At 50.4% G+C, this 19089-nt stretch overlaps 6 protein-coding genes across 6 annotated transcripts; 3 read left to right on the top strand and 3 right to left on the bottom strand.

Annotated features, from left to right (window-relative positions):
• Window positions 1–540: 540 nt before the first annotated feature.
• BKA67DRAFT_642307 (uncharacterized protein) lies at window positions 541–2718 on the top strand (the record flags this gene model as incomplete). The annotated part of the gene is made up of 1 exon (XM_046105796.1): window positions 541–2718. One exon carries the CDS (start codon window positions 541–543, stop codon window positions 2716–2718), a length of 2178 nt encoding a protein of 725 aa, XP_045965475.1.
• A 678-nt stretch (window positions 2719–3396) lies between these two features.
• On the bottom strand, window positions 3397–5511 carry BKA67DRAFT_531398 (uncharacterized protein; the record flags this gene model as incomplete). Its single annotated transcript, XM_046099379.1, has 2 exons — window positions 3397–3561; window positions 3625–5511. The coding sequence occupies 2 exons, from the start codon at window positions 5509–5511 to the stop codon at window positions 3397–3399; spliced, it is 2052 nt and encodes a 683-aa protein (XP_045965474.1).
• A 1453-nt stretch (window positions 5512–6964) lies between these two features.
• On the bottom strand, window positions 6965–8551 carry BKA67DRAFT_511558 (WD40-repeat-containing domain protein; the record flags this gene model as incomplete). The annotated part of the gene is made up of 3 exons (XM_046097407.1): window positions 6965–7437; window positions 7494–8390; window positions 8452–8551. 3 exons carry the CDS (start codon window positions 8549–8551, stop codon window positions 6965–6967), a joined length of 1470 nt encoding a protein of 489 aa, XP_045965473.1.
• Window positions 8552–8913: 362 nt separating this feature from the next.
• BKA67DRAFT_550903 (OHCU decarboxylase-domain-containing protein) lies at window positions 8914–9866 on the top strand. The gene has a single exon (XM_046101694.1). It carries the CDS (start codon window positions 9084–9086, stop codon window positions 9846–9848), a length of 765 nt encoding a protein of 254 aa, XP_045965472.1. The 5' UTR covers window positions 8914–9083; the 3' UTR covers window positions 9849–9866.
• A 1736-nt stretch (window positions 9867–11602) lies between these two features.
• On the bottom strand, window positions 11603–13442 carry BKA67DRAFT_82393 (uncharacterized protein). Its single transcript, XM_046109466.1, has 2 exons — window positions 13013–13442; window positions 11603–12934 (listed from the first exon to the last, which is right to left on the bottom strand). Exons 1-2 carry the CDS (start codon window positions 13252–13254, stop codon window positions 11923–11925), a joined length of 1254 nt encoding a protein of 417 aa, XP_045965471.1. The 5' UTR covers window positions 13255–13442; the 3' UTR covers window positions 11603–11922.
• Window positions 13443–17302: 3860 nt separating this feature from the next.
• Window positions 17303–18460, top strand: BKA67DRAFT_531394 (thioesterase-like superfamily-domain-containing protein; the record flags this gene model as incomplete). The annotated part of the gene is made up of 2 exons (XM_046099378.1): window positions 17303–17590; window positions 17642–18460. 2 exons carry the CDS (start codon window positions 17303–17305, stop codon window positions 18458–18460), a joined length of 1107 nt encoding a protein of 368 aa, XP_045965470.1.
• Window positions 18461–19089: the final 629 nt, after the last annotated feature.

Genomic DNA, 19089 nt, shown 5'->3' with positions numbered 1-19089 from the left:
GTACATACGCGGGCCCTATGCAGAAACATTTACGTTTACTGTCTGTGTGGTTCACAAAGGCTAGCCACATCAGTCGCCGCATATGTTAGAAAACTCCAACACAAATGCAGTCGATCACGACTCAGTATAGTCTCCTCAGTCTTCATAGTTGTAGCAGCGGAATAGGTTTACCTTTTCACCCCAAGTATTGGCGTACTATCGCTCTTTCATTATGTATACGCATCATTTCTGACGTGGAATCCCTCATTGAAAGTGCTGTTCAGACCAGTGCATCCAGTCATATCATAACATGCTCTCCTGAGGTGCAGGTTCGTGACGCGCTTGTGCAGTACAACAAAATTGTAGCAAATCTGCTCTGCGCGCATTGTCTACAAAATCTTGTGTACTCGAACCATATAACTATGACCATGATTTATTGCAGTCGTCTCCCGCTTCTTAAGTGTCGCATTTACACACCATAACAAGGCGAGCTCTTTCAGAAACAATGTATCTCACCGGTAACCTCTGATAGGCAATAACAAACCGACTTATTGTTTGAAAATGGACGGGATGAGCAACAGCGGGCTGTCTGAACATGGGCGCGTGCCCGACAAGTATCCCGCGCTAGGTACTATCGCGCCTGTGGCTACTCCGAAGTCAGGAGACTCACCAGATCTACCTGCAGCAGGGGGAATAAATACCGACATTGTACAGAGACAACTGCTAGAGCCCGAAGGAAACGATGAGATATATCATGAACATGCCAGGGTATCGGGGATTTTGGTCCGTAGACATACCACTAACCATAATCCCATAGAGATGAACAAGCCATCATATGACTCGAAAGGATTGAGAGAATCACTCCAGGAGCGAACTGAGGCAGTTCGTAGTTGGCTATCCTGGAACTATTCAATCGACGCCATTCTGGCATCAGGGAAGCCAACGCAGCTGCATCTCCAGCATGGCCAAATGCATGCAGAGTCCCTCACGCACGACCGATCTACACCGGGACAGTCAAGGCCGCGTCCAAAAGATACACTCATTAATGGGACCCAAAACCCCAGCAGCGAAACCTCCTCATCGAGATCCCAGGCTGAAGACGCCACGGATATACACACATCGAATAGGACGGGTTTACTCGGCCCTGAGCCATTTGACGAGAGCGAGATTGCACGACTGATGCATAACTCATCTGCGGCCTCAACGCGCAACACAGAGAACCGCATTCCCGGCCTTGCTGAGCCACCACTGCCACCAGGCCTCTCTAATCCTTATCTCGAAGAAGACATCGAACCCAAGGAGGCAGTGGCCTGGCAAAATGTTCCGCGCGGCCAGGGCGCGCCCAATGCGACCAAGACCCAGGACAACCTGGAGCTGGTCCTGGGCGATTGGCGCAGCGTACGCAAGGCCCTGTGCTCGCAGCGAATGGGCATCTCCAAGAAGCCGTGGCTGGGGGCGAACTGGGAGTCGTCGGTAAAGCCCCTTATCGCGGTGGCCCACGAACTTGACGTCCATGTCGATGCCTTTCGCCGCTCTCCCTACTGCCCGGAGGGCTTCCGGTTGCGGGCTCCCTACATGCCAGAAGCGCCTGGGCCGTCGGAACCCAGCGAAACAGACACGAGAACGATGGGGAAAGCCGACGAGCAAGGCTTTATTGGGACCTTGAGGAAGGCGATATGGACGGTTTACCCCGTCGTCAAGCAGTGTGAGAAGGCATGGCCGTCAGTTGAGCGCTCAGCGGCTGGAAGTTACCTTCTGTGGGATGGTATCGCACATTTTCAGCAGATGGCTGAGAGAAATCGGACGGATCTCGAAAAACAAACCAGGATATTGCGGGCTGTCCTAGAACGGAACGGTGTCATTCCTGAGGAAACGAGCACCCTGGGAGAGCTCCCAGGCGATGCGTTTGGCTTCGCCTCCAGCCCAGGGCGCGGTGTGAAGAACGAGGAGTATCAGATGCAAGCCGTCAGAAGAACTACCTTCGTATACGACACCAGGTTAGGTTTTGACCCAACGGCGCTATGGAATATGATTCCGGCAAGAAACGTGCTCCGATACCAGATGCTGAAGAGACGGTTCCGATCTGTACCGATCAGCACCTCCGCGCCCGTCACAGTCCTCAAGACACCGCCTGAACCGAAAACAAAAAAGGACGACTTGCTAGTCCGTACTAAACCAGCAAAACAAGGAAAATCGCTCAAGGCCGGACTGGACGACACGGACCGGGCCCGAATAAGGGAGGCAATCGCGGCATACCAACAGCTGCGCGAGCAGCTCTCAAGCCAGACCGACACCAATGCAAATCTCCTGCGCCACAAGATTAGCACGCGGATCACGCAGTACGAGGGCCGACTCCGCGGCAGGACGCACATGAAAAACGGGATAAAAGTGCAGATTGACCACCATGTACAGGTAACGGAGGACAGGCCATCGAGCGAGACACCGACCTTTGCGGGACCAGGTGATGTCGAGCGTGGGGGAAACGGGGGGTTCACCGTCCATCCTCGGCCCGTAGCACGAAGCGTCGCTGCGTTGGGAGATCGATCTGATATTTCAGAAAGCAGCTCTGACGAGACGCTTGCAGCTGTGTCAGGAGGAGAAGAGCAGTCCAGGCCCCATGGACCACTCTATACCTTGCCTAGAGGCGACGTTCATGTTAGCAATCATGACAATATGGCTCCGAGACTTGGGTTCTGCCATAAGATTAGCAGGTGCCTGGAAATAAGGGCTCGACGATAAAAATATATATATATATATATCTCTCTCTCTCTCTCTCTTGAGACAACCGGCTGTCAGTAGCCTAGACCCTCACAACCATGGGAGGCCGCTCCGAGGACGAACCTGAGCTTGTTCTAGGGGAAGAGAGAAAGCGTTGCGGGTATCCGTCAGTAATGGGCAGCAAAGCTCGCACAGGTCAAATGAATATTGCAGATGATTAACTTGAAGCATGGTTGGAAACACAGTGTCCCGACAACAATAGTGTACCATGAATTTAAATATTTTCATTAGTCTAGGCATAACGCTTACTATGGATAGCCTCCAAACTACCGTCTCAGACGATGATGAAACGTTTGTAAGCCAAACTTAGCATGGCAGGTGTATATATATATACACTGATGGCCACTACCTTCATGACTCGTTCTATTCGTGAATCCGTGTTGAATCAACGCCAGTGTAATGCAGTGAGTCCGTACGCAAATGTGCCTCTTGGGCGATCCCAGCAAGCCTTTACCGCCTAGACGCCATGTAGTGCAGAAACCTTCTTGTTCATCTGTCGAGTGAACGCCCTAGAATGCAAAACCCAGATGTGCGTCGGATGTTTTGCTGGAGTGTGCATGTCGAGAAAGTCATGTGCCCAAACTATGTTGTGAAAGCGAAGAAAAAAGTTTCCTCCCACGCACGCCAATGGACGCAGTATCATAAAAAGATCCCAACCCAGGCGGTCTTGCTGGAGACGTCGGAGTTACAGTCATCCACGGCACACAAAATCTTCTTGTTGTTTTGGGGAGAGGTCTTGAAGCCAACTTTGACGGGATTCCTGATTGTAGGTTTGCGATTCTCATAGCATTTCTTGCAGAAGACCTGAGATGTCGGTGTTAGTAAATGTACCAGTGATGGTATTACTGAATGTCAGTTAAAACTCACGTGGCCACACTCCTTGACAGCCCAAAAGTGGTGTTCGGCCTTGTCCTTTTTCGTTCTTGCTTTCTTTGCAGGTGGCCCGTTCTCATCCCCGTCATCGGGGTCGAATGCCAATTCCTCGTCGCAACTTGGACATACAACGGGACTATTGCCTTCGGTGTCTCTGGTGAACCCTTCGCGGGCTTTTGGAGGAGCTTCATGGGGGGGCTTTTGGGGACCAGGAGCTGGTTGTGGGGGCCGGAATGGGTGCGCTCCATAGTCAAGTTGGATGTGGCCAAAATTAGGCATATTGGGTATTGGTAAAATGGCGGCTGGCCCTGCACCTAGCATGACAACATCTCCATCGTCACCGCGGCGGTTGCCGACGCCGACGCCGAATACACCCCTAATTCCATTCATGGCCATGTTAAAGAAGCCACGATTGCTATTGTCATCGGCTCGAACATTGTTGGCGGCAGGCATACGCCGTTGCTGTCTCTGGTTCATGGCGGCAGCACGCTCCATGGCGGCAGCAGCAGCACGATGATGATGATGGGCAGCTGCGTGGTGGTGGTAAACGTGGTGATGATGATGCCTATGATGGTTTGCTGCGGCAGCAGCTGCTGCGGGTTGTAATTCTACAGCGTTGACGCGGTGAATCTGCACATCGTCTTCAGAATCGGAGCTAAGCTCAATGACGTTTCGGTTGCCCACGTAGCTACCGTCGCTTCGATTGAGACGCGGGGCATTATCCCGACGTTGTGATTGTTGCCTCCGGGCGTTTTGGGATCCGTTGACAATCTCTACATCCTCATCATCGAGTGTTAAATCAATGACGTTATTGTTCTGGGCTGAATTCCCACGACCTCGGCCCAACTCGACACCAACCAGCTCATCTCTTTGTTGGTTCCTAGCCTCCATCCTGGGTACACGGTTGGGGGATAATGCAGGTGAGGAACTTGCTCGGCGCAAGTGCTCGTGCAGATGTGGGGGGAGAAAGTTAGGTACCAAGTGTTGCAACGGATTGATACCTAGAACAATGGGTGAATGCCTGTCCGGGTGAACTGCAGCAAGTCTGGGGTGATGGAAATGGTGGTGGTGTTGATGATGATGGTGGTGGTGATGTGGCACAGGTTCAGGCAAACCTAGGAACTCGGCGTCGCCTGCTCCTTCCCCAAAGTCCTCCTCTTCAGATTCCCCAAAGGCGTCGCCAAATAGATGATCGTTGTCAAGCTCGTCGTCGAAGTCGTAATTGTCAAAGTCTAGATCTTCGGATTCCCCAGAGTCGTCTGATCCTGGCTGTGGGTAATCGTCGTGAACGAGAAGGCGATATTGGTGTGCCCCGATATGTAGCGGATCTGGTGATGGGGAACCGTGCGGCTCCTGGCCAACAGTTCCCTCGCTGTCGCTACTGATGATATCAATATTGCCCCTCACGAGCTCCCTCTCGAGTTCGGACTCTAGGTCGTAGTCGTGATCGAACTCGTCGGGGTCGTTGCCCAGATACAGCCCGTTTACTAAGCCGGGTCCTAAATCTGGCTCAGGCAAACCGTAGCCCAGACGACTATGATCGCTTCCTGGCTCAGAAGCGGAAAGTGTAATGATGGAAGCAGGAGAACTGCGGTCTTGTTCGACAAAGAGCCCGCCTTCGCTTTCGCTCTCGCTGGCGGTTTCGCCAATATGGCTGTCTGGTAGGCTTTGTTGATCTTGAAATGCGTCGGCTTGATCCGAGTTATAGTCCGAGTCGAAGGAAACGTCAGACCCGGCACCGTACCTAGCAGAGGATGGGGAGGCAGAAACGGTGCTAGAATAATGGTCCATAACGCAATGCCTCAGCTCGGACAAGCAGGAGGCGAATTCCTCGAGTGGTCGTGGTAATAGTTTTTTTTTTGGGTCGGCCGGGCTACTCATGTTCCGAACGTCAGTGTCGTTTGGTACGGCAGCAAGCAGGTTATGCGGAATGTGCTATAATTTGTGTCTAAATCTTTCCGTGTTCCTCTACCGGTAGTTCTTTTCTCTTCCTCTTTCTCTCTCTCCCTCTCCCCCCTCTCCCATGCAGCGCGAGATTGGACGAGTGGTTACCTTATGGCTACCTTGTGGGTGCACGGCACAGGCAGGGAATACTCAAGTCACGGTCGGCGTCTCTGGTGGCATGGAGAGGGTTGGCAGTTGGATGATGGTAGACAGAGGGGCGAAAGCAACAAGTGTAGGGTCACACTTACCGACAGAGCCTTGAGCCGCCTTGAGCCTCAACCTTAAGCCTTCGAGTCCAACTCAGGATTGTGAGTCTCCTTGTCGCTCAGTTGAATTTAAGCAGAGTTCGGCGACCAAGTAATCTCAGTACAAAGAGTCGCAGAGGCCTGGGATCGACCAGATATTCGAGATCATGCTTTCCCGAGCGTACTTGGAGCTCGTGCTCGATTAGTCAATCAATCATCCAATCAATCAGTAAGTGGCCATGGGGCAGCAGCGGGCAGTGGGCGCACTGGGTTAATCTCTTTGTCGACGAGTCGAATTGAAATGTCGCGAAAGCACAAGTGGTTATTCGTGCGGTCAAAGCCGGAAATGAATAATTTGTTGCAAAAACAGACTTCTGTGCTTTTCCAACTCAGCCGTTCGTTCGTTGGTATGTTTGTTGTCCACAGGGGGTACAGGTACAGCAGGAGCGCCTCCAACCGCCCCCAAGGTGAGGTGAGGTCTCTTTGTTGCCGCCCGGATGCTTGGATGCTTGGATCCTTTCCTTGGGCCTTGTAGGTTTTAGTTCGGTTGGCGCCAGGGCAGGATGACGAGCACCTTACCTTCCGGCTACTTTGTGCTTGTAAAGTACATGAATGTAATTGTAATTGTAATGCAAAATGCTCCGTACCAACGTTAGCTCAGCGAGTGCTATGTACTGTAAAGTAGAGGTAAATTAGCCACCAATTACCCCTGCTGATGTCCCGCGCGCCGACTGCAAACTCCGATGGCCCACGCCTCAAATTTCCCATCACCGACGGACCTACAGCCTATTTCGTCATTCTTCTCACACACAGAAACAAGCGCATATTGTCATGAAACTACGGCGACCAGTCCACTGCTGTAACGCTGGCTTAGCATAGACGGTACAATTTGACGAGATGCTTTGAGAAACTCCGACACGGACTCTGCACTGGCTAGGTCGATATCATACATCCATATGTACTATACAAATCATGCTGAAATCCGATGACCATTCTGATTCCCGTTTTATAAAACGACAACAACAATAACAACGCCAGCTTGTTTTGACCTTCTCTAACCGTTCATTTTACAAGCAAAACAACAACAACAACAACAACAATAACAACAACAAGACGGTGCTATTCTGGACGAAGCCTTTTGTGGCTTACTGCGCTGCCAGCACCCCGATGCTGCCATTTTGACCCACCGCAATGAGTTGTCGGGCATCCTTGCCCCATTGTACTTGTGAGGCGGCGAAATCTTTCCTAACGAGCTCGGTCCAGCTCTTGCTGCTCTTCGCGTATTGCTGCACCGTGATCCCGGCAGGGCCAGCCGTCGCCAGGAATTGCTGACTGTAGTCCCATGCCAGATCCTGCACAGCACCGCCAACATCAATCACCTTGGCACGCGCAGCATCACCCTCCTTTCTAATATCAAAGATGGTCACCGTTGTCTGTCCCTTGGCCGTAGTTGCGAACCAGTAACCGTTTTCGGAGAACACAATGCTTTGCACTGGTGCACCGAGAGAGAAGGAAGTAGCTTGCTCCCCGGTAGCAGTCATGTAGAACTTGATGTCGCCCGTAGAAGTACCTGCGGCAAACAGGTGTCCATCGGGATGGAATGCACATGCCGTGAGCGCTGGCAAAGAGTTAGCAATCATGTGGAAATGCCCCAATGGGGCTGGATGAACTTACATGAGTTGTTGAAAACGCGAGTGACGCGCTTCAGAGCGACCAAGTCGTAGAAGACAAAGCTCTTGTCTGAGCCTACCGAGGCCAGGATGTCGCCGGACGGATGGATAGCGAGAGCGGTGGCAGGTCCCGCATGGTCCGAGAAAGAAGATACTTCGCTGCCACTCTCATAAACCTTGACTGAACCCTTTGCCGTCGCAAAAATGACCCTCGAACCCTTCCAGATGGAATCGGTCACAGGCTCGTTGACCTGTAAAGATCTCTCCACCTTGTCTGCCTCGATCGAGTAGATGGCGACGTCGCCCTTTAGACCACCAACTGCTGCATAATCCTCTTCGACCGACAGCGTCGTGGGCTGCTCAACGTTGGAAGCACTCTCCTTGCTAACGGCGAATGACGATACATCGTCGACGGTAGCCCAGCCCTCAGGTACAGGTCGCTTCTTGCGGCTCTTGGACAGCCTAGCTTGGGTCTCCTCGACCTTTGCTACCAGGTGCTCCGGAAGGGCCTCGGCATCGACGGCCATGGCGTCGCCATTGCTTGCTCCTGTGCCGGCGACAGTGACCTTGGACAGGGCGTCTCGTGCCTCATCTCTCTCGGATGTCAATCTAGCGATAACTCTGACGGCTGCATCGTGCTGGTATAGGGACGTGGCCAGCTCCTCACGTGTGCGTGTCAGTTGCTCACGCAAGTTGAATGTCTCCAGTGCCAATGCATCCCATTCGTTCTGGAAGGTAGAGAGGAGTGCGGGTATCGATGTGAGAGTAGGGGGGCGAGGTCGGACTATACGTGCGGTCTTGACGGGAAGGAGGTCATCGAGAGTGAGGTCTTGGCCAGTCACGGGGTCCTTTCCATTCTCCTCAATGTATTTCTCAATGAGGCGCTTCTCGAAGACGTTACCTGTCGCGTTGTTAGTCCGGTGTAGTACCCGTTTGCATTTATAGCACATTGAGAGAGGTACCTGAGAGCTTGGAGACAACAGGCTCCTGAGGAGCTTCGCCGGACACTATTGACGCGTTAGTATCTCTTGGTGGGGGGGGTCGATATATGGACCAGTACATACAAGCACACAGCATGATGAGGTTCTAATGTGGTGTTGTGCAATTAGCTCTGGCGCATCAAGCTTCAGATGCTGGAAATTTGCTGGAGTTGCGTTGGCAGCCTTGAAAGTGAGCCGCCAAAAGGAAAACAGCCACGGGGGGGCGGGACGCTAGCTTTGATCAGACAAAGCTCAAAGAATAGTTGCTTGCGTACAGTCCGTGCGGTAGACATTGCACTGTGTTTCACTGAGCCGTGGCTGCCGCTGCAGCTGGCGTTGTAGTTGTGGTTGTGGCCGTAGCCGTAGCTATTTGAGCGTCCAGCTGCTCCGCACTGTGCTGGTATATCCATTACAATGCAGTAGCCACAGCACTCTCTCCCTTATCTTATCGATATTCATGCGTTGCACCGCATTTCCGTCTCATGGATCGGGACCTCGGGACTCTCTTTCGGGGGGATCTCCTTCCCCCGTCGCAACTTCATCATCCACCCCGACGTCGCACCTCGCCGCGAGCCAGACTGGCAGCATAAACTTTCCGCTCAAGGGGCCGAAATATGCCTCAATTCACTCCTTTGCAGCTAAAGATAAATATAAAGAACCATCACGACCTGGGATTCAATCTCACCTCCAAACGTCCAGTCCATATTGACCGGCCTCCCCACGTGCCCCTCCAAGAGCGCATCTCGCCAGCAGCCGTAGCGACCCCATCCACACCTGCTCGTCGCAAGATGACTACACTCCCGCCCATCTCTGAGCTTTCCAGCGCCTCCATAAACACCCAGATACAGGCCCTCGACCTGCTCTTCGAGCCTTCCAAACAATTGCACACCCTGGCGCTCCCGGCCCTGAAATCGAAAAGAACCCCCGCTAACACGGTCACCTCCGCCGCCAGTGCTGCGGAACCCGCCTTTGATTCCTACCCTGCACTTGTACAACATATCGCCTCTCTTCTTCTCCAGCTTGCCCAGTCAGACGAGCCATCCGCCAAGCAAAAGTTACATGCCATTCTGGGATCGCACCCGCGGCTGGGGGCAAAGAAAGTGGACAGTACGCAATCGCAGGCTGAACAGGCCTCGCTCAATGCAGGTACCGCCGATGAAGCTGAAAAGCTCAAGGCTTTAAATGATGAGTACGAGGCCACATTCCCCGGCCTCCGATACGTTGTCTTTGTCAATGGAAGGAGTAGGCCTGTCATCATGGAGAACATGAGGCAGAGGATTGATAGAGCCGATATCAGAGAGGAGGAGCGTGAGGCCATACGCGCCATGGTAGACATTGCCCAGGATCGAGCCAAGAAGCTCCAACTCGTGCAACAATGAATAAATGGAATTGCCGCGTACTTGTACTTCGCCATCCCACAGTGCTCAAGGAGTTTTACTTCACCGTCTAAACCATATTTATGTCCAAACGTGGTGACGGGACAGTTCACCAGTGGCATTAGTAGCCAATCACCATGACACATGGTTTTGTATACACAGCATGTGGCGCCCTGCCTCGCGGGAATATACATCGAAGGCTTCCGCAATACCAAGTGGGCACGGCGCCGCGGTCTTGTCTGGAAACAAAGTATCGGTCTGCACGGTCAACATGCAGTCGCCGCCGTGTTTCGATCAGTTTTGAGTGCCTTTCATATAATTCGACGTGATCAAGTCATATGGCCGGTCTTCCTGAGCGTCACGGGTTTCGAAAGTTGTCGCCTTCATTGATTGCAAATACACACGAAATCTTTGTCCCTCTAGTATAATGTGTCATGAGTATGCATTTCGACTACGATCTATATCTGTTCAAAATCCCTCTAGCCATTCATCTGATCAAATTCCCGTACAGTAGTAGTTCTAGTCGGACGTTGCCGTCATATTGGTTAGGAATAAGGACAAAGGATAAGCATGCGATGATTGCGGTTCTAGTCATTCGTGTTGCCTGTACGTTACTGCGTCTGTGTTCATTCGACAGCGTGGATCATTGAAGATAATGGTTTAAGATATGGCCGATTCAAGTATAAACGGCAGTCCAACCTATATTGTGCGCACTGAAAGGACCAAGTCAGAATTTATCTTGCACAAGGAGTCTACTCTTTACCACAAATACGGCTTAGCTCTATCTTAAAAATGGCACAATATTATGCCCCCCGTTATGGTAACCCGCCCCCTGGACCCTGCCTGTGTCCTGCGTGCATATCAGCATTGTATTATCAAAGCGCTACTCAAAATCTCCCAGAACAAAACCCGTTTATACAGGAACCTTGGTGGATCCTCGTTACATATCAAGTGGGAAATACGCAACCTCTATTAACTATTCCAATCAACACGGTGAGCAGGTCTCCCATGGGGATCCTGTTCTACGCTCAAGTACAAGAACTTCACATGTTCCCCAGCCTTTTAACACTATCCCAGCCGACTCCATCTTAACCGCAAAGGTCAACATACGAAATCGAACGGCAGCCGATCTTGAGAAGCATCATATTCCAGCTGGGTATGACGTAGGGAAGTGGAGCCTCGAGAAAGAGTCAGGTACACTTCATGGGAGCGTCTTCGACGCGATCTCAATGGGATAGTATATGTACAAGTGGATGCAATATTTACATGGAGATTCAGCACCGATTTGGCCAATGGTTGGAGAGTTTTGGCCTCGGAAGACTTCCAGGTAAACGTCAGATTTCTCACATATCAATTGCAGCAGCTACTCAACAGATGCCAACTTCAATGAGCGAGGTACCGCTAAGAAAGGATAAACAACGATATAACTGGGATTTGGCTACAGAATGTGTGCAGAGTCTGCTCGGCCGTGAGCCGGAGCTTTAGGGTGTGAAAAGATTTATGGAAGAGGCAAGACTACATAATAAATCTGAATCTAAGGCACAATGTGAGAAAATTCTGAAAGATATAGAAGGGAAGGAAACCCGGAGTTGGGAAGTAGCCCCTTCGCCATAAAAGAGAGATGTCCCAACATCATTATTGGACATGGGGGCAAGTTCATCAATATTTGGTATCATAATAATGAGACGTAATATCCCGTGTGCCGGTGCCGGTGGCCAAGTACGAAAAGGCTCAACTATCGATATACATGTATTACTGCAGAAAGGTTTACAGCTCTCATTATACCTCGGCAACAGAGCTGAGTTTGCATAACAAATGAATAGTAGGGCCCTTGGGCCTTAGGTAGGTTTCAAAGCAAATAAGCAACATTAACTAGTTTCGACCATGACTGTGATATGCTTATCGAAATTTGCAAACACAGTATTCCAATTATCCGCTAATGATAACTTGATTGAGCTACCATATGCTTGATGTTACGCTCATAACGATGAAGATGTTTTATGCTAGACTTTTGAAGTGCTTCCGTAAATAACACCAGCAATGCAGAACCTGTGAGCGCCGCCTATTCCACTACATCCTACGATGCCCATATGATACCATCAACTTCGTCGAGGTATTCCTCGTAGAAATGCTCGTCTTCCTCTAGACCTTCGAGTGAATCTGTCCCGCCACCGAACAGGACACCAAAGTCAGCATATACATCATCCATTTCGTCATCGCTTGCCTCAGTATACCTCGAATCCAGGTCTGAGTCAGGAAAAGATGCTTCGTCTTCATCCGCTCCGGCCAATGGCGTCATGATATATGTAGCTGGTGGAGGAGGAGGAGGTAGTGGTAATGACGTATCCTCCACTACTGCCTTGGTATGGGATGATGTTGGCGGCATGTCTCTGCTAGACGCTGCGTTCATATGCACAATTCGTTTCTCCGAGGATATTAACCCAGGTAGTAGCATCCCTGGAGGAGATTTGGCGTTGGTACTAGTAGTATGTGGTCGCCATGCGCGTGGAACTATAGGACCGGGGACCTGCTCTCCTGATCTACCCGGAAACATCGCACCGGTGCTATCTGTTACTAACTGGAAGCCATGTCTCATGGCACCCCATCCTGTTCTTTTCCATATTCGATCATGACCACGCGTGACTGCTGTCTGTCGTATGGTCAGCCTGACACGATTCATGATTGCTGCCTTGCGAACCAGTGCCGTTTGATGGCCTGCCTTCTTGGCACCTATTGCTGCGCGTTTGACGAATCTAGAGATTACTGGCGTGTCGTTATCCGATTCGCGGTTGAGGATGTGTGTGGCAGGTAAGGAAAATGGTTGAGATAACCTCGAAGTGACAAGCTGGAGGCGTAGACGCCGCTTCTTGCACGACATATGGCTAGTACCAGGTCCATCAACATCATGCAGCGCCCTTCTTCGTTTGAATGTAGTCGAGGCTCTATAAGAGAGACTAGGCGATGTGTATGGCTGGTTTTCAGCTTGCCCCTCTGACAGACTTGTTGCTGTCATGATTCGGATTTGCGTCTGGCTAGAACGAGACCCAGTTGTCGTTATGTTCGTAGTCAACGACTCTGGAGACCCGGCACTTTCGTTGGAGCGGTCAGCATGCGTCTCACTCAAAGCTGATGCGTGCTTGAATGGAGGCTCTGGAAATGGGGCCAACAGATTATTCATGTCCGGCAATCGAACAATGTCTGCATCGAGACCCTCGGCCAACGCGTTACGCGCATCACCAAGGATACCGTTGATAGCAGACACTCCATTAGCCGACGTAGCTGATTGTGATGTTTGACGGGCTAGGTAAACACTTTCTCCACCAGCTTCGTTCGGTTGATCTTTCGACCGGTAAGGCCATCGGTTGAAATGGTCCAGATTTGCCTGGCGTATCTCCAACCCTATGACCATTATGTGCTGCGCCTGAGCTATTCATAAGCAAGAATAAATGCTTGCTCTGGACCCTGCCTTTGTATCTCTCACAAGTGACGTGTTGGAGAGGAGTTATCGGGATCCAGTGAATCCAACCCCCTCAGTAGTCCTGTAACAGTGGCCGTGTGGTTGATACTACCATACTCGCGAATAATACTGTGACTCTTTTCGATATATGTTGTCCAGAAGGACCGAGCAGGATCTGCAAATTTGAACGATCGGGGGACCAGATTATTCGACTTGCTTCAAGGACGAAAGGCTGTTTCTTACTAACGAGACAACCTGCTTGACGAGACGACCGAGTGAGGAGCTGAACCACCCCGAACAGAAAACAAACGGCAGAACCCAATCTACAATGCAGAATGATAACCAGGAAAGCCTGTGCAAATCGAGACCTGAGAGGTCTAGAGAACCGGGGAGTCGGTTTGTGTGGGGTAGAAGAGTGTCCCCGTGGGGAAGGCGAACCAGACCGTCTGCCTGCGGAGTGCCAGGGTCCTCGGGTCTTTATTGGTGTACCAAGGTTGTAAGTTTTGACGATCCAGGGGAGTTAATGAGCTGTCTTTTGTAGAGGGCACAAGACAAGACTGATTCGTTTCAATCAGTTTTGTTGGACAATCGACGGAGCGGGGGGGTCTTCCGAGCGGGTCTACTATACAACTAACCTGGTGGTAAGACGGCAAGTAGGGCGTGACCAGTTCAAGGGCCGAAGAATCGGTGTGCGGGATTGATGGCCCCGTTCGTATTACTCGACTCTGGCGTAAGAAATGCTGGCCATTAAGAAGGGTGAAGGGTGGTATTTAGTTAGCCTTGGATGAGCAGCAGAGGTTCACTTCTTGCCCACGCCTCGCTGGAGGCACTTGAGGTGGCACGCGAGCACGGCGCGGTTTTCGTATGGAAAATAGCGTCCCGTAAGAGAACAGCCACTGAGCACTCGTCTCTCATTGGCTACGCTCGGCGGTGATGAACATGGCGATGGTCTTTGGGGGAGGCTTGCTTGCACCGAACACGCTTGAACGGCTGGGACATGGAACCTTATTTCCGGAGTTGCGATGTTTCCCGAGGCTATGGTTGGACCAGCTGGTGGCGTCGATTGGGCTCACGTGGGCAACATCCGCGCCGCAAGAATCAATGCAGGAGAAACGAGGACATCAATGTACGACAACATGTTGCGAATCGTATGTGTCGCATTTCCTTTATGATGGTGCGTGCTAAGGAGAGGCCTGAACTAACTACGGTCCGCGTGGGTCGCAGATTTTTGGTTTCTGGCTTTTGGCTCTGACCCCTGACCTTGTGAGCCCCCTCACCCGAAGTACCCCAGACTGACAAGGTGAGATCCCCCGGACTTCCAGGGCTGGCCTGCAGCAACTTCCTTGCAAAAACTGATTTCCTCCTGCCAGGGCCATTTGCCAATTTTCCTTTTCTCCACACGCCCTTCGTCCAAGACTAGAACTAGTTGGTACTGTCCGATGTATTGGATCGCCAGGACGCGCAACTTGAAAATGGAACACCCAAGGTTGGTACGGATACTACAGTATGGATGTACACATCCATCATTCCAAGCGAGGACCTCCTTTCGCCCAAGGACACCAGAACCGGGCCTGTCCTCACGACGGCGGAAGCCCCGACATTTCGCTCCTGTAGAATGCTTACATCACATTGGCTCCTCCAAGTTGTATTTTCGTCGAGCTACAGTATAATACTACCTAGTTCCCAGCACAGTTGTCTCATCTTTAAGTTGGGGGCCTGTCGCCAGCCCGCTCGGGCACAAAAACACCCGCTAGCCATACAGAATCCCTACGACGCGAGGCCGGGTACGTACGGCTTTCAGATTTCTCGTTATGGATACGAGAGCTCCTATTCAATCTTGTTCATACCTGGTCGCATAACTATGTAGACTCTTCCGAGAGAAATCGCCGGCGGCGGAACCGAAATGACTGTCGATGCAGATTTTGCCTTCGGTATGAAGATCTCAACCGGTCTCCAGTCCTTGCAGTCGTGTCGGTTCTACTTGCCAACCAAATATGAAGGTAGAGTTCGCTGACGCGAGATACTTTCTGATTGGCATTACGTTGTGGCCAAACCCATCGCCTAAGTCTCAACAAAAATCGTGTACATCTGATATAACCAATCGTTGTCGTGGCTGTCAGGTCACGCGGTTGGAAGAAAACGTCAGCCTCTGAAAGACTCGCTGCGGGATTTCTCCCATGTGGCTCGCCTCAAAGCGGCACCCTCCGCAGTACACAAAGCTATTTGTAGCATCTCGATCAATTGGTGTCCTACTGACAAGAATTTCTAGTCACTCAGAGATCAGGAAGCCCGACAAGCGACGGCATTTCTTCTTCCAGATACATCCAGGGCTCTAGAGCACACAGGTACTGCATAAACCCTAGACCTTGTTGACACGCTCACCCGCATGACAGGAAGCGGGGTTACAGATTGCAGTCAGCGGGCTCGAAGACTACAACGTACAAAATGCTGACCATGGTAAAGGGACATTGCCGTGGGTATGTCATTGGAATTGGTTTTCATGCATGTTTGATGCTATTACTACTGGATAACTCTAAGCACAAAGATCCGATCAATCAGTTACACGTGCTTTTCTTGCTCCAAGGCCGAGACCTGCCCTTTAGAGGTTCTAATGGCCCACATTCTTTCAGCCGCAGTTGGCTGAATTTGCTTTCCCGTCCGCTATTGCCACAATAAGGTCATGGGTTGGTTAGTTTGCAATTTAATTACCGCAAGAGTTGGGCTCCCATTCGAGACAAGTCGAGGTTGTCAGAGTCTTTCAGAGTACTGCCCAACAAGACGGAGGAATGTGACAGCTACCACCGCGGAAGATGTCTTCAATCAGGCTCGCCTTACCGCTATAAGCCAGACAACAATGCTGAACTAGGGCGAGAACAACTCCTTGCGAGAATATTTCAGGTTCTAGCTCTCGAGAAACCCAAGGTATCCTTCCTCGAAATGGACTGGGTGGGTTTACTGGAATGCGGCGCTTCGTTGTGATTTGTTATTACTCAATTGGTTTGCAAGATCCATGTGGATCAATATCCCATCTAGACTAACCGGCTAGACTAATTAATATCTCCAAATGATATACTCGACTGGCTCTAAATCTCTGTCTAGTACTACTGTAAATTCTGCTTTCAGCGACCTTGCGAACTACCCATTCACACTTCTACAGAGTGTTTCAAGTTATGGTCGCCATTGCCAGCCCACTGATTCCCCAATTTCGCAAGGCTATTTCCGAGGCGCAATAGACTCACATTCTTGAATGTAAGATTATACTAATAGTGAATACGATTATAACCCGAAGCTCGATGATGATTGTTAACTACCATGGCACCCCATGATATACAAAGGCCACTAAACCGAATGAGTTGTATTTTTGGCGTAAAAGCGTTTGTGGAGTTTAGTATAGTTTCATCCTGATAATCGAAATCCATTTTGAGCCTGCCCTTTTGTCCTTTCATAATTTATACATGGATCTGCAGTATCTTTTTGCGCCATATATAACTCCTACCCTACGCAGTATATTTTCATGTCGTCTAACCAACTTAATACGATCAGTTCGCATGGCTCTCGAGCGAGATTATTTCTTCGGCCTATTTGATCGCTGGTAAATCCAGCCAAACAAATGATGTCTCTGCGTGTCCGTTACGATGAGAGGTCATGTAGACTTCCAGCGGTTTGAAGCTGTGATGGTGATCGTTGGCAATGTTCCGTATCTGTGCTTCCTGACCCCGCGACTCACCTCCCACAAGCTTCCACATAAGGTCAAGCGCTTACAGGAACTCAGCTTTTTTGTGCCTTTTCAGGCGTTCTCCCAAAGATGTTGAGGCCAGTCGGAATTCCTCTCCTCTGGAAATGAGAACAGACCTTTCTGTATACCGTCTCTGTGTTCTGCGCTGTATTCTTGCCGTGGTGCGACCTTGTCGCGAACATTTCGGATTACAGTCTTAACCAGGATAAGAACGTCTTTCTGGACAGCGCTTATCACCTCGGCGTGCTTTTATAAGAGGACATCATGACCGTTCGTTTAACGTTTCAGGAGGCTATGAGCCTCCTGTCTCTGCCCTCCCGAAGTGAAGATGACGTGAAAGGCATGAGACGATTTATGAGCGTAAGAGCTGCATGGCTTCCAGGTTCCGATTTGAAGGCGTCCGAGGAGGTATCCGTGGTTGTCAAAAACTCCATAGTGAATCGTAATGCTTTCGGTGGCCACGTTTACTGCCAAGCTGGAATGGCAGCTGCTCAAGCTATGAGGGAGTCATCTTATATACAAAGAGGAGACCTGAGCCAGTATGGTATACACGTATGTTTCAAACTCTTGTGTTGGGACTTATATTCGCTAATGTCAAAACAGACAATGCATGGATATTGGTCCGAGATTGGTAGCACAGACCGTCCATTTGTCTATGAGGTGACGCCGCTGTCAGTGTCACCTTTGTTTATAAACCTTTTAGTCACAGCTCGGCAGCCACTATCTCCAAGCACAACGGGGTCAGGGGACTACTACACTCCAGCAGATATCGAGGTTTCCATGGGGAAAATATGTTTCAGCAGTCTGGTATCCTTCAGACCACCTGAGAAAACATATTACAAACACCAGGAGCCGTCTGTCCAGAGCCGCTTCGCTACGATCCTCTCATCCCGCAGTCCCATGGAATGGATCCCCGCGCCGCCACTGGATATCGATTTCTACACCCAAAACACACCACGCAGCCTAGTAGGGAGCTTTCCAGCCCTGGAGATGCGCAAAGTGGACATGCGCTCGTTCAACAATGGCAGGCCCCTGCACGAGCGCCGCGAGCTGATCTTGTATCGTCTTCTGGCCCCTCTGCCGCCTGACGAACCGGCGGCACATGTGATGGTTCACGCTTACGAGGCCGATCGGAATGGGATCTTGATGGTTGTCAACCACATTGGTTGGGGTCATGATTTCGGGCGTGTGGCCTCATTGAGTAATTCAATTGTGGTGCATACTAATCCAGCAGATGCCATCATGCAAAATGGAGGCTGGTGGGTGCAAGAGGTCCTTATTGGTAGATCAGATGCTGGAAGAGGGATGTTGCACAGCAAGATTTGGGATCCAAAGGGCCAACATGTTGCGACTTGCTATCAAGATGGAATCCTCAGAAACAAAGGAGCCAGGAGACAGTTGACGGCAGTACAGAAGCTATGATTTAGAACGAGTGGTAGGCCAACACAGTTTCTGTGGATCGAGAGCTGAAAGAGTGATTGCCGGATTAATTAAACCCAATCCCCTATCTTGGCAGCTATAATATTAGCCAGCAAAACGGATTACGTTTGCGCGATTTGGTCGACGAATTAATAAATAAATAAACTAGGAGGCGTGCGCGTCGTAACCATCAAACTTGATGGAGGCTGGAACTAAAAGCTAGTAGACGATTACGAATATCATATTAGATAAATGCGAAAGCCACTAGATTTTAATAACGACTTAAGTAAGAAGTGGACGGTATAATATAGGTTAACAAAGGTAATAATCATCTATGATGATAAGTGGTCAAATCTTACGATTAGTTAGTTTTCTATATGTATTGCTAGCTTGACATTACGGCTTTGTGAATACCATTGTCTCGGAGCGAGGAGGATATTCTCAGGGTGTATAGAAACTACTATTCAATGCTTCATAAAGTAGTGCATCTGATGTCATGTCATATGATGAGAGTTCGTTTAGAAAATCTATATCGCATTATTATACCTCTAGGCCTTCGGGCGGAATCTAATTTAGGTAAAATCCTTCGTGACAACGCCTGCGGTCACAGTAATCTTGACCTTTCCTTTAAA

Source organism: Truncatella angustata, assembly GCF_020726525.1.
Source record: "Truncatella angustata strain MPI-SDFR-AT-0073 chromosome Unknown BKA67scaffold_1, whole genome shotgun sequence".
Taxonomy (NCBI): domain Eukaryota; kingdom Fungi; phylum Ascomycota; class Sordariomycetes; order Amphisphaeriales; family Sporocadaceae; genus Truncatella; species Truncatella angustata.
The sequence above is the reverse complement of the archived record's forward strand: the minus strand, read 5'-3'. Positions and strand labels throughout refer to the sequence as shown.

Coding starts and splice junctions, on each gene's coding strand:
- BKA67DRAFT_550903 (XM_046101694.1), top strand. CDS start 9,084: ATGCCTCAATTCACTCCTTTGCAGCTAAAGATAAATATAAAGAACCAT.
- BKA67DRAFT_82393 (XM_046109466.1), bottom strand. CDS start 13,254: ATGGTCATAGGGTTGGAGATACGCCAGGCAAATCTGGACCATTTCAAC. Junction 12,935..13,012: donor TTGCCGGACATGAATAATCT/GTTGGCCCCATT, acceptor CTCCAACGAAAG/TGCCGGGTCTCCAGAGTCGT.